We start from the raw sequence: 14,735 nt of genomic DNA on the forward strand, positions 1-14,735 counted from the left end.
TCCTCTTCTCATAAACGACGCTCCGAGGTGCAACAAATACACAACAGTGCAAGTGTGTTGTCAGTTCAGTCACTGAAACCGCTGCTTTAATTTTGTTACTGAATGACATAACGATGCGTCAGTCATCGATGAACTGCCTGTTGATCCCCCAGGGGCTTCTTTTTAGTTTCCTCGACGTCCTCTTGCTGCAACTCTGGGTCAGGTGTTGAGCAAGTTACGTTGATGGCTCGTGTGGGAAGACACCGGAAACAGTGACGGATGACTCATGGTGGCCAGAGATGTGCTGACACCCACGTGTCACGGTGTCTCCTAGCATAGTGTGTTTTGAACTCAAGTAAAAGGCTGAACCTGTGAGCGTTTTACCCACGTTTCATGTTACAAACCTTAATTCGATTCAGTAGATTCATAAAATATTCTGCATGTGCTCTGTAAACTAAAAACAAGATTGGCCAGGAGGAGTTTGGGTGCAGGTGGGTTGTAAGTTACTGTTTCAAATATGTGACAAATGATTCCTGAATGTAGAAACCATTAAGACTGTGACCCTGGTCTGTCTTGAATTTTCACTCACTCCATAACAAGACTGTGATTCAACAGTCTGCTTTGCGTGTCATTTTTGGAATCTATGATTTGTTTTAGCCACTATTATTCTCTTTTTTTATTGAGTATGTTTATAGAGTAGATCACTCTTTTTATTTTTTATGTTGGGCTGAGGGCAAGGAACACGTTTGGTACTGTTCATTGTTTGTGAATGGCAGTTCCTTGTCTTACAAAACCGAATGAAAAAAAGTGTCCATAACTCTCATTGAAAACACACAGTTAATGAACCGAATTAAATACTGAAACAACATTAACTCTATATTTCTTTTTCTGCTGGTTTTAAAATGATACTTGAAAGACCAGGACTATTTTTCTCAACCTTTTAGGACTTAAATTGAGACCTAAAACTAGCCAATTTCTGAATGAAACTCCTCATGGAAATGTCCTTCCTGTATAAAGAATTCATCCACACTTAAATTAGTTCTAATAAAAAGGGAGAAAGTGGCAAACGTCGATTTAGTTGAAAAAAAAAAGACAAAAATTTGTTAATACAAGACTTCACCTCTCTTTATTGAAGAGATGAAAAACATTTACATCAATAACCAAAGCGAAAACTAATTTACAATAAACTGTTGTCTATTTACACGCAAATCTTGAAATTAAAATCCAAATTGAATATCAGAAAAAAATACAGCTTCAAACAGACATTTCAGGCCTTTTGTTGAACTGAGTTAAATAATAGTAGGAGCGACAGGATGATGTTAAATATTAGCTCAGCATTATTTCAAATTAGTGGTTTACTTTAAGCTGATGCTTCAAAATAGTGTTCAACACTATCATAGTGTTTCACCAAAAAAGGAGTAGACGACAAGAGAAGAGGAAGAAAACCTCAGTGAAATAGGAAGGAGAGGCACAAGGGAAGTTGTGCAAGATGCTTGGAGGGAAAGTCTGCAGATTCAGATGACAGTTAAAAGTGAGAAAGCTTAAAACTCTGCGAGCCCTTTTTGCATAGATGCAGCAAATAGTATGACCCACAAAAAGTAGAGGTTCAGAAATCAAACAAAATGACCACCAAGACACACTGTCTCAGACTTAAGCTTGAATTTGGGAAACAGTCTTGATCTATCTATATCTATCTATAACGCAGGAATCTCCTGCTACCTGAGCGTTCCATACTGACTTTTTTTTGACACTTTCAGCAGCAACTGTGCAGCAACTTCCAAACATCATCCATTTCAAAAGTAGGAGCTGGAGACCATCCTAGCAAATAAGGTGAGCGGAGGAAACTCCATGTACAGGCCTCCAGTCCACAGACCAATTTCAAGTTATCAATTGACCTTGGTGTGTTTTTGGGCTGTGACAGGAAACCGGAGTATGTGATGGAAGCCCACCAAGCTGCTCCTCAACTTTAACCAAAGACTATCATAGTTACGTACTTGAATCTAATCTCACTCTGTTTCTCTTGTCAAACCTTAAACAACTCACTGGATTTAATAACTTAACTTTCTAGATCTTGCTTCCACCACATCACTGGACATTTGAGATTAAAGCAGGGGAATACTCACAGAAAAATAATTTAAAACACATTGAAGTCTGAACCTTCATGGTGAGTGCTGATTTTAGTCGGGTGTCATTTTGCATACACTGATCAACCTGAATAGAAATCAAAGGAGAGGCAGCTGATGTTGCAAGCTTCGGCAACAAAACTGTGTCTCACATGCAAGTTCCATTTCCCTGCACCTGCAACGAGAACGCCTGAGCATTGCAAAACTCCTTTAAATTCCTTCACACGGAGAGCTTGCAGCATCACAGGAGGTTCAGAAGAAGGGACTCCAGCTGAGGGTGCTGAAGGAAATCAGAGCTTGGCAGGTGTTGGAGGAGAGCCACACCGTCTCCATCAGGCTGAAGTGGAACAAGCCCAGTGCAAAGCCACACACCATATCTGTCAGGTGGTGTCGTCCCAGCAGCACCCGGGACAGGCCCACCAGGAAGGCCCACAGCACCAGCAGGATACGGAGTGGCACCGCCAGGACCAAGTGGGACAGCAGAAACTTGGACACCATGGCAGCTCTGCTGGCATGGGCGGCGGGGAAGGAATACATGTCCATGGCTACACAGTCCAGGAAGCCCGGTGACATCTCCCAGGGTCCTTTGCGCTTCACCAGTCTCTGGACGCCGGCCACCGTCATCACGTCAACAAGGAGGGCTGTCGGGCACAGAGTCCATTTATTTCAGACGACATCAGGAGTTTCAACACAAAATTCTTGACACAGCAAACTTGACACTTTTTGACACTTTTCAGTTTTTGTGTCAATGACTGGTTGACAAGATGAGTTAGAACAAGAAATCAAATAATATTTTACAATATAACTTCTAAAGAAACACATTATATAAAACAATTCAATCTATTAGATATTAATATGGAATCATTTCAATCCAAAATTTTTATTTGGGATTTTAAAGTGAAGATGAAATCAGAGCGACCTGGTAGTCGAATGAAGTCATGGGAAAATTGGGTGTCTAAATGAAAGTTTTAAAAACAATATCCTGAAGATAATGCACACGCACGTACAGGTCTGTTGCACTATGTTTGTAGGGTCCACTCTTTGGCATAGTGCTATTCCCAGCCTCGCATCCTTCACTAAACCATCCTAAACAAATACATAAACTTAACCAGGACTCTGAACCAAACTCAAACCTAATTATAATGACCTTGTTGTTTTCAAGCCCTCATACTCAAATTTAGACCTCTGGCAAAAGTGTCCCACAAGGTGGTGTTTTCCCCAAAATTGGTCCTCACTAGGATAGATAAGCTTGAATGCACATAAAGTTTGTATTTTCTAACCGTAACCAGGACTCTTAACCAAACTTAAACCCTATTATAATGACCATATTATTCTTTTGAAGTTCCAATCCTCAAATTGAGGTTTAACCTGATAAAATACACTTAGATTAGATTTGATTCGATTCGATTCGATTAACATTTGATCTAACATGAATGGATACATATTTCAGTCATGATAAAAAAGTTAATATTCAACAGATGTTTCATAATCATGGGATACATGAAATAAGATACAATTTTACTATTTCTATAAAAGTGTGGAGGTTGACTTTTGACATGATAAAGGACATCTCATGTAAATCTCAGGAGGAATGCTCACCAGAAATGAGAACGATATTGCTGTATACTCCATGCTACTTTTTGCCTGTGTAAAAGAATCATGACACTTGTCATGCAGAGTCAAAATAAGTCTGAATAAAATGGCAACTCAATATTGAGGATGAAAAGAGTGAGGCACGCAGTGATGAAAAGAATACCTGATATAAAATCAAAAGATCATTGACAGCTGAAACAAGCATGAAAGTCAAATAACTACAGTCAAAGATAAAGGCGCCACACAACTGACTTTGTTTCCTGAGGTGACCACACTTAATAAAAGATCTGAGAAACGAAAGAGGAACAAAGACTTAAAAAGCACGTTGTTTCAAAGGAAGTCGGAGCAACAAAAACACAACCACTTTATAGGAGAAGTGTTGCAACTAACGGCCAATCAAAAAATATACTTTAAATGTAGTACAATTTACAGAGTGAATATCTGGGGGACCGTAATAAACAGTCACATTACTAACCAAAGCTTTGATTTTCAAAATACATAAATACATACTGTGCATCTTCTGTTCTGCTTTGCCCTCCAGAGGAGACTTGCAGAGCCAATCTCAGCATCGACGTAAAATAGAAAAATCCTTGACTACACCAGTCTCTGTTGTCCCCCAAATACTGGATCATTAGCAGGCATTAAACCCCAACTGGACTCAGCTGCTTCAAACATCATTTAACTGTGTCCCACATCTAAAGATTAACAGGCCTCTAATCAGACTGCAGTGTAGCAATGACCTGGAGATTACTCTGCTTTTTGGCACATAATTTGGCAGTGCATGTGACAAAAGTGGGCGACTGGGTCACATGACTGGGCTTGCAAAATGCAACAGACTTGCGTCACAAGTACTATACCAGTTATGCTCACTAAGAATCTTGGTTCCAAATACACAAACCATTTCAACAAGTTACCCAGACCAATCTTTCCAAGATTGTCCTGGTTCTGCCTGGAGCCTCAACCCAGTGGAGCACATCTGGAGCTCCTCGCCAAGTCCAGGAGACATCCTAAAAAGATGCTTGTGAAATTTCAACTGGCATTTCTTGATGGAGCAGCCACCTGCTTTGGGTCTGGATGACGGAGCATTCGATCTCAAAGTAGGAATTCAACCACCCTGTGTAGAAACTCATTTCATATAATCTTGATCATTTGGTCACTACCTACCCATGGCTCATGAGCACAGGTAAGAGGAGGTGGATCCATAAACCACCAGCAGAAACTCATTAAAAAAAAGTCAATGAATTTCTGTATTATACAAGTATACATATAGTATAGTATAGTATATAGTATATTATACATATAAATGTTTGCATATTTTTATTGTGTATATGTTCTTGAATCATACTTGCTATAACTTTAAAGTAAATGTATTAACAATGATGACCCCTGAGTTTAGTTTAACTTTCAGAAAAGGTGCTTGGAGCTTATATAGCAATGCTACGAAAACCAAAATCACAAACATTTTTCAGAACAATGGTGTGGGCATTTGATTAAATTGAAAATACTATATTTATATAATTTGCAAATATTGATGTTTTAATATTTACCCTATATATATATATATATATATATATATATATTTTTTTTTTTTTTTTTTTTTTTTTTTTTAAGTGAAGTGAAGTGAGAAGTGACAACAGGCTTCTCGAAGTGATCTAAGCCGTGGAGGAGCACGGGTACTTGCCGAGCAGCAGGTTGACCAGGACTTCCTGTCCGGCCAGGGTGTTGCTCCTGGTCAGACACACGATTGTGCCGACGATCCACGTGATTCCGTGTCCGGTGAGCGCCAACAGGTTGACAATGGAGCGGCAGCCCCCCCACGAGGACGTCGTGGACGCGCACACGCCCATGCGCTTGGACAGACAGATGTCGATGGCGAGAAGCGAGTTGATGGCGATTCCTCGGAAGGAGGGGTTCAGCTGCATGCAGTCCTCCTCCGGCATCTTGCTCGACTCTCTCCTGTCCTTGCTGCCGGCGTCGGAGGCTTCTTCGCTGGGCTGGTGCTTCACCGCGCCGGCTCTCCTGGAGCCGCCTCGACCCTCGGAGCCGCCACTGGCCCGGAGCGGCTGATTGAGAGACATGAACTCGGGTCTCCCCAGGACGCTGTTTCTCTCCCGGGCCCGGGATCGCGCGCTAGCACCGGCGGGCATGTTTGGACTCCTCGTCTCCGCGCGTTACAGCCAATTGTCAGCCTCCGGAAGATAATAGTCCGAGCTCACCGCGACACTCCGAGAATAACCCCCCCTCGCTCCCTCCTTCAGCGGTCCCCCTTCCCCTGGCCTTAATAGATATATTTAGAGCCGGCGGAATGCGCGGTGGCCACGCTGTTTATAGCCAGTCGAGCGAAACCCGATCCACAGCACGGAAATAAAGCAGCGGCATCAGCATGCGGCTTCGCCAGAAAAAAACAACAAACCGCTGTTTCAAGTGCTTCTGCCGAGAAAGCTCAAAACAAACGTGATGTTGACATTTTAGCATCTTAGCATTCGCGATGCTAAGATGCTAAAATGATGCATCTCCACGGTGAGACGCGACGTCAACAGTTGGCGGACAGTGTACATGCAGACACGTAGAGAACGAGTTACATCAAAAGAAAAGCCTGGACAAAGGATGCTGTGCGGACAAGAGGGCCCGACCCGAACACAGCTGCTGCAGCCACGTTACGCGTTTGGCGCACGTTACGCACGGTCCTGATTCAGGAGTTCTCCTTGGTGCGTGAACTGGCAGCGCGGCGTGTTAACAAGCAGAGTGGTCATAAGCTCATGACACAAGAATAGATAAGATACAATTCTTCACTCAGATTCTTTTCTAATCTCTGTATAATGTTAGAAGAAAGGTTGACTGAACTGTATGCAAAGTAAAAATAATCAAGCCATGTCATATAATATTAATGTATAATGCCGCATTACTTGCAATGTATTAGAGAAAATTGAAATAAACATTATTTCCAAAAAGTTGGGAGCAATTTAAAAGAACACATATAGATGAAAACAAATCAATAAATAAAACAACAGCGGGGTAAATGCGTAATATCAGCGCAATGTCAACCGTCTGAGACATATTATACTCTTTGGAAGAGTTTCACTTCTTTGAAACGTTAGGAAATAAGAGAAATTCTACTCCAGCGATGCCTATTTGGGTGACTACATTACCCAGCGTGCTTGTGGCGGATGTGACGTCACCATGAGACTTATAAAGCAGCTTCCAGGCGGCGGTGTCAGACCGATGCGTAGCGGGGTGAACCTGCCGAGGCGGCGATGGGACGGACGCAGCGATGAGACTCTGTGCTGGAATTTAGCCTCCGCGGTGCAGAGCGCGCATCGATCCCGGGTCAAATATGTGACAGCTGCAGCTTCACCCCTCACGGACGCTATGTTTTCATGTGTGGATGCGCTGAAATGGGCGCTCAAGTTGACCCGGCGGTGTCCTCTGGATGGTGCGGAGCTGTCAAACTCGGATACGCTGCCGCTTCCTTCTCTCAGTCTTCGCCTCGGTAACTGGAGGAGCGTGTGTGAGGAGGAAAACGGAATTAACCTCTGACCAAACAAGTGCGGGAACGAGCCGTCGGTGATTCGGGACCAGCCGAGGACACTGGAGACTTTGTTTTTTAGGTAGACTTCTTGGCTTTGCATGTTGCGGTCGCGCAATTCCAGCTCTGCATGAACACGTAAGCCGCTCCTAGTTGAGTGAGTATTAAAGAACATTTTTATGGATATATTCTGGGATTAATGAGGATTAAGCAGAGTGCGCCAAGTCTCAGATGGAATAAACAATTTGTGAGGAAAACGCGCAAGACAATTCGACGCCAAATTCTGTTGTGAATTATTTAGCTCCAAAGTTACCCGATACTTTTACGCACGGCTTCCATCTGAAGTGGAACAACACGAGCACGTCACAGCGCTGAGGAGAAGTGTCACCTGCACGTTTGCGGCGGCGCTTGGATTTTACGCACCGCAGAGCGCTGTCAGGCGCGCGGATGTGCAGATGTTTTAGGTCTGTTTGTTTTGTCGACTCGCATGACTTGGCTGATATGCTCCTGGAGAACATGATGTGGGTCCGCCTGCGGTGATTTCAGCTGCTGTTCCCATGCGTCTTTCTCCCCCAGACCCCTGGACGTTGTTGTGGATTGTGTTGCTATTTAATGCGATGGGCTGCATCCAGAGTATCAGGTGTAAGCCCAAGAGTTTCCGAGACAGTATCATCGTCCTGGAGGTCAACACTTCCATCGACTCCCACCCCACCAGCATCGACGAGACATCCAGCGTGGTCCTGCGCTACCGGACGCCGCACTTCCGAGCTTGTGCGCGGGTACTTGTGCCGCCAGTACCCAGTAAAGAAACGTGGACCATCGGGTGGATTCAAGCTTGTAACCACATGGAGTTCCACAACTCTTACGGAGACAAGGGGATGTAAGTACCGTCCAGGTTTGCTTACAACACTCACAATTTTCCACTTACAGTGCATTTTAGACGGAAGGCAGTGAAATCCGACATTTAAGTTCCTATTTTTAGTCAAATTGTGACTAAACTCTATGTTCAGTCTGTTTTAATTTCATACTATAAGTCAAGTTAGAATACATTTATTTTGGGGAGGTAAAGTTACATCTATATATATATATATATATATATATATATATATATATATATATATAATAGTTGGTTAAAAAAGACTTCAAAATCGGTGATCTGTAGAATGGCTGTAAAAACGACAGACAACAGAGGCAGCGATGGTAATGATAGTAGTTATGATTATGACAATGTAATAACAGTGTTCAAAGAGTAAAGTTGGGCTTATAGTTATGCCGGCAGTTATTGTCATTGTTACAGCTGCAGTATTTCCAGTATCTGATGTCTAGCAATCTAGGAGTCTGCAATATTAGCATTTCCGCATCAACTGTGGTCATCCTCGTATGAAGATCAGAGTAGTAGTAGTTATACTCAGAGTCACATGAGCTGTTGCAGTTATAGAATATATTGATAATGGTATATTGCTGGGTGAGTGAATACAGTAGTCAGTAAAGCAGCTGTACAGATAATAGTCATTGTAGTGTCACTCTTAATAGCAGTTGTGATGTGATAATGAGCAGAAAGGGTTAAAAAAAGGGCTTGAAATAAAGTTAAAACAGTAATAGCTGAAAAACAGGAGACTTTATCACTGCATCTTCATAACAATTGGGTTCATAACTGATACAGAATTGTTGATTTGGTGTTCTTTCTATATACTTATACTACAAATACATGATGAGTACAGTCAGTGATGGAGGTGAATATGACAGCAGCTTCAAGAAAACCCAAAGATGTCTTCACATTGGTGTTCAGGGAGACGAGAGCAGAGGAAACGGAGGTAATTGAACATACTGACACGTCAGAACCGAAGTCCTCTGAGCGAGTTTGTGTGTGCGCGCCAAACACCTTAAACACTGGGGTCGGCAAGATTATCACGCTGTGGTTTTAGGCTTATCGCGTTTTAATTTTAATGACCATGTTGTGTTCTAGTTCAGGAGTAATTACTCTGCACGCTAGAGGGCTTTTTTTTTCTGTCCTCTCGCAGTGAACCACAAGTTCATGTGTCAACACTTCTCTTTATCTCTCGACATTGCAGCATGCGGAGGATGTTTGAGTGCTGCACAGCTAAGATTAGAGGCCTCGCCCCATTGCCCTGCACTATGGCCCCCACAAGTGTGTCCCATGCCTTATTTATTTACACTCTCCAACTAATACATAGATGAGCCGTCAATTTTGCTTTCACTTTTATTTTTGATAGGAGTGAGTCTGAAAACCTGTCCAGGGTTGTCCCTGCCCCTCTCCCTGTAACACTCTTGTGAATAGCAAACATATACAGACATCATAAAGCTTCACGTCCTGGTATCTTTCCTCCCGAACATAACTGAAAAAGCTTCTGAATAACTCAATTCTATGGGGAGAGACTTTCCTTGTCACTCATGCCTGTGTTAAAGTCACGGCCCGGGGGTCAAATCCAGGCCATCAAGTGATTCCATGTGGCCTGCAAGAGCTTTAAACACTTCAAGTTTGCCTCAAATTTAATTCAATGGTGAGTTCTAGTGCGGCCACAACGCTGATGCATGTCATGACAGCATGACAGAGGAGTATTGAGGCCTTGCCTTTGACACATCAAGCAAGAAAACATCTTTAAGACGAAAAATAAATCAGGTCTAAAAATGTTGGCTCGGACTGTTGGATCATGTTTTTTGCCTCAAGTCTAATCCAGGTGTTTTGTTACACCAACCCCAGGAGGGTGACTGCAGTTAGCCGGCATCCCTGTCGTCTAACTTCAAGTTATTAAGTTCTGATCCGTCTAAGGCCATTTTCCTACAGATGACTAAGAAAGACTTGCATCCTTCTCCTTCCTCCAGCTGGTTTAAAACCAGTTTTGTGAGGAATGTTGGGATGCATTTGAGGCGTCGACTCAGGCGGCTGAGATTCTCCTACTAAGTCGCTTCTTTGATGGTTACAATGCTGCACCGCGCTATAAATGGAGCGAACAGCTGAGGATGGTAGTGCTGATGATTTCGCTGCTGACTTCAAATGATGCGCTTGAAGTTCTGGACACGTTCATTCTCCAATCTGTCTGTTGTCACTCGCCCACTTTGAGAAAGAGTTTATTGGTTTGTAGTGTGTATTTATAACCAGACAGGCTGATGTGATGACACACCAGAGGGTGCTGTGATAAGACAAGACTCTTAAGGCTCTAAAAATAGCCACTGTGGAAGACATCTTTTTACACATATTTGAGAGTAAGAAAGACACAATGAAGCTTGTGGAGATGTTCGAGCCTGCTGCAATTGATTAAGTGATTAGCACCCATCACTTTGCTCCTGCCACGCTGATCCAATCCTCGCCATCTGTGGACGCTACATCAGCTGGCAAGCTTGACTTGAGCTCCACAAATTGGTTGTGTGCAAACCTGGTCACAGAAAATGAGCCACTGATTTCTGCACGCACTAGTAGTATGGGGCGCCGAATGTAAAAATGAAGACCTGTTTTTTTCCTGATTTAGCAGAAATCTTTGGCAATATTTTCACAGATTTAGCAAATATTTGTTACATTTGAGACACTACACTGTAACGTTATGTACCATTGTTTAGTCTCTGTAATTATTAAAACAAAAATCTAAATTTAAATCTAAATCTAGATTTATCTAAATCTAAATCTAAATATGAAATGTAAATGTAAATCTAAATATTAAAGCTAAATATTAAATCTAAATATGGAATAGAAATCGTAAATCTAAATCCAAATCTTAAATCTAAATCTAAACCTGACTTTAAAGGATTTAGATGCCCCTTTCCTCCAAGTACAGATTTAGATGCCCCCTTCTGCTCAACTGGAAGTGCTATTGTGGGGGCTGAACTACACGGTGCTGGCTTCATTCCTCCGCAGTCGACATCACAGGTGACTCACACACCTGCCATAAAAGCGCTTTCCAGTTGCTGCTGGGTAGCCATTTCAAAATGACAGAGATTTAAGATTTAGATTTAGATTTAATATTTAGATTTTGCATTAAGTTTTAACACTTGGGGGGACGTAACATTAACGCGTAGTGTCTTAAATGAAACAAATATTGTCTAAATCTGTGAAAATATTGTAAAAGATTTCTGCTTGGCACTGTCTTTACTTTTCAGTGCCTCATACTACTAGTCTGTTATAGTAGTAGTCTGTTATCTAGTCAAAGCCTTTCTGAATTGTGACGCTGCCTTAATCCTCACAGGAAGGTTTAATGTCAGAACAGGAAATCTCAAGTGCAACTGTCATTTTCAGACCAAGCGCTTCACCAGATAGACAGAAATGAACTCCAACTACCGTCATTCAGAAAGAAAAAGAGTCTGAGAAAATCCAGAAATACTTTTCTGATAATCATCTGAATAGAGTCCGAGCCAAAGCCGGTGCATGACAGATCACTTCATCGTCACACAGCGCTACAGGAAGTGAAGCACCGCGCTGCAGTGACTTCTACAATGACAATCGATGACTCCTCTGCTGCTGCAGCCGTTTCTATGTTCAGAGAAGTGACAACAGCAGCAAGCCACAATCTTCATATCAATCTCAACTGAGTTACGATACAGAAACGGTTTCCAGTCAAGAGCAAATGCAGCAATCCCTCATGGATGTAGACATGGATGTTCATACACATCACAGCTCATCAGAAAATGAGCACCAAAATACAAATGGCAGGGACACATAGTGAGACGTTGTCGGATGACACAGAGAAACTCACGGTGAAATCATCAATTAATAGAGACACACATGGCAGCTCAGGCGGCATTAACATATAGATACTGAAGGATGCTGCTTTGAAGAGAATCCAAGAGACATTTGGGGCTTAAAGCAGAGCCATGCATGGATAAACACAAAGAGATACATACACAGGAGACTCATGGAAGCACTTGTGGGGCGACACATTATGGGGGAATACAGGTGCACCGAGATACTAGAGGAGGTTCACATGCAAAGAGACACCTTGAGGGGAAACACACACACACACCTGAGGGATGAAAAAAGCAGCTCACACACGTAGACAGACATTGATAGTGGTTCAGTGGTGGAGCTACATGAGACACTGGTGGTTAGTTTTTATACGATTTGGAGGCTGAAACACTCGTGTGAATCGAAGGAAAACATTTCCAGAGATTCAAGCAAACGCTATCAAGATGAATACTCTTGAAGTTGGAATTAATGCAAGTGCGGATTAAGCTTTTCTTTTTTTCCAGGACACAAGTGCACGCACACACACTCACACATAAGCGTTTGCAATGCCTGACTTCCTAATCTGAGCCCCGGGTGAATTCATAAATCTCACTGCTGAATCAGGCCACGCAGACAGAAAGTCATGTTTCTGGTGATCAGACTGGTCTGTTGGAGGGTTGGGTGACGCTAAGCAGTGAATTCAAAATGAGTGGTCCAGAAGCTACCGTCAATACAGTGTCCCACTGTGTCCGTGGTTTAAATAAGGAAAATCTCCTGCCGTAAGCGCCTGAGTGTGCGGTGCGCTGGTGACGGAATACTTAGGATGACATCGTTCGAAAATACAAGAAAATCTGTGAGTCATGTCCAGCAAATAATATTCCTGACATGCTGAAAATGCTAAAAAAAAACCTCGCAAAGAAATCAGTTTTCATTCCTCGGATGGAAATAGCTCAGTTTAGTAAGAATGAAGTTGCTGTTTTCATCACTAAAATTGTTGCTTAACCTGCAAACGGTGGCAGCACCTGAGTACAAGCTGTCGCTATAGTGCAGTATTTTTTTGATGTGACGCATTTGTTGAGTTCAAATAAACTCCAACGCTAAACTCCGATCCATCTCCATGCAGGTCCAGCTGGGAGCTGCCGGATCTCCGTGACGGGAAGATCCAAGCTATCAGCGACTCGGATGGAGTCAACTACCCCTGGTACGGAAACACAACGGAGACGTGCACCATCGTGGGTCCCACCAAGAAGGACAGCAAGTTCACCGTTAGCATGAACGACAACTTCTATCCCAGCGTGACGTGGGGGGTCCCGGTCAGCGACAGCAACGTGCCTCAGCTCAGCAGCATCCGCCGCGACCAGAGCTTCACCACGTGGCTTGTGGCCATCAACCAGGTGACATCCGAGACCCTGGTCCTGCAGACCGTCCGCTGGAGGATGCGTCTCCACATCCAAGTGGACCCGGAGAAGCCTCTGGGTCAAAGAGCCATTCTCAATGAACCCGTAGCACAAGAACAGCCTCAGATCCTGGGAAAGAACGAGCCCATCCCTCCTAACGCCATGGTCAAGCCCAACGCCAACGACGCACAGGTGCTAATGTGGCGGCCAAAGAACGGTGACGCCGTGGTGGTCATCCCACCCAAATACTGACCTGTGTCACCCACCAGATTGGCCTTGGATACCTAAACAGTATCATTCTTTTCTTTTGTACCTCACCAGCTCTGTTTTCTTCCGTGTCTGTGATATTTATTTTGTGTGCGTGTTTTGAAAAGTTGAACTGAAACCAGCACTGGGTAAACTGGAGCGAACAACCATTCTACCTTCAAACAGGATCTCACTGTGCTACGTGAAGAGGTGACAGGTCTGTTTATCATCTGGCCACTTGATATTCAGTTGAGGATCAAAAGCATTTCCGTCGTTTTTTTTTTTTCATCAACCAGTTGTGTTGTTTATGAAAATATACTCGAAACAAAACATCTATTTAATTGCACCTTAAATCTGTCCTGGGAACAAGAGCGTTCATATCTGCCACTCGTCTCCGCAGTGGTGTTTATTGGCCTTGGGATTTTCAAGCACGAAGCCCTGAACAAGACAATTTAACAAACCCTTAAAGAGACAAGGAAGCATGTTCTCCTCATGCTGCTCTCCTTAAGATACTCAGGTTTCCGCCCAGAATTCAAGACACACCCAGGTTAGAGCTGGGACAGGTGACAACAAATAAACAAGCACAGATGAAAAGCAAGCTGTCCAACAAAATCCTGGAGGTTTTGGGTTCACTTTGTTGAGACAGTGAATCGCTGAAACGGAAAGAAAATAAAGCATTTGATCCTCGGTGAAAGATCGAATGGACAAAGATACTCGAACCATAGCAGTTTTCTATTTTGTTTTGTATTTTTATGGAGCCAAGTGGCTGAGGACATGCTTCCACACCTGGATATGCACAGCATTTTAGTGTTAGAATACTGGTTTTGTTTTCTATTTAAAGGCTGGGAAAGAGTGCATTCTACTGTGTCTACTGTCGTGACTTGAGCACGACGCGTTGCACTGGGTGACGGAAGTCATTTTTAAAAGACATGCAAGACATTCGATCCATGCTGCCTTACGTTTACATCGCTTCCACTGCAAACATTTTCGCCTTAAACAAAGTGCAATGCAGTTGAGTTTTTGTTTGTTGGTCCTGACTCTTCCGAACCGCTGCTGCTGCCCCCTGCGTGTGGGTTCCGGACGGAAACCAAAGACCATTTTTCTGTTTCTTGTCACAAGTAGCTGGAAAGTTACACTTCCTGTTTAAAACTGTGTCTTGCTCAGTTGCCAGAATAAATTGTTGTGGACTATTTGGG

The 14,735-nt window shown here is 43.1% G+C and overlaps 2 protein-coding genes across 3 annotated transcripts; one reads left to right on the forward strand and one right to left on the reverse strand.

The window, feature by feature from the left end:
• Positions 1-1,138: 1,138 nt before the first annotated feature.
• On the reverse strand, positions 1,139-6,511 carry LOC128746736 (inactive phospholipid phosphatase 7). Of its 2 annotated transcripts, none has more exons than XM_053844008.1 (2): positions 5,377-6,511; positions 1,139-2,743 (listed from the first exon to the last, which is right to left on the reverse strand). In XM_053844008.1, exons 1-2 carry the CDS (start codon positions 5,840-5,842, stop codon positions 2,355-2,357), a joined length of 855 nt encoding a protein of 284 aa, XP_053699983.1. In that variant the 5' UTR covers positions 5,843-6,511; the 3' UTR covers positions 1,139-2,354. The 2 variants fall into 2 exon arrangements, 1 of the variants encoding a protein (XP_053699983.1); XR_008412583.1 differs by lacking the exon at positions 5,377-6,511 and adding an exon at positions 3,702-5,233 and having other exon boundaries at positions 2,598-2,743.
• On the forward strand, positions 5,757-14,735 carry fam78ab (family with sequence similarity 78 member Ab). Its single transcript, XM_053844025.1, has 2 exons — positions 5,757-8,101; positions 13,020-14,735. Exons 1-2 carry the CDS (start codon positions 7,779-7,781, stop codon positions 13,543-13,545), a joined length of 849 nt encoding a protein of 282 aa, XP_053700000.1. The 5' UTR covers positions 5,757-7,778; the 3' UTR covers positions 13,546-14,735.

Source organism: Synchiropus splendidus, chromosome 1 (genome assembly GCF_027744825.2).
Source record: "Synchiropus splendidus isolate RoL2022-P1 chromosome 1, RoL_Sspl_1.0, whole genome shotgun sequence".
In the NCBI taxonomy this organism is placed as follows: domain Eukaryota; kingdom Metazoa; phylum Chordata; class Actinopteri; order Syngnathiformes; family Callionymidae; genus Synchiropus; species Synchiropus splendidus.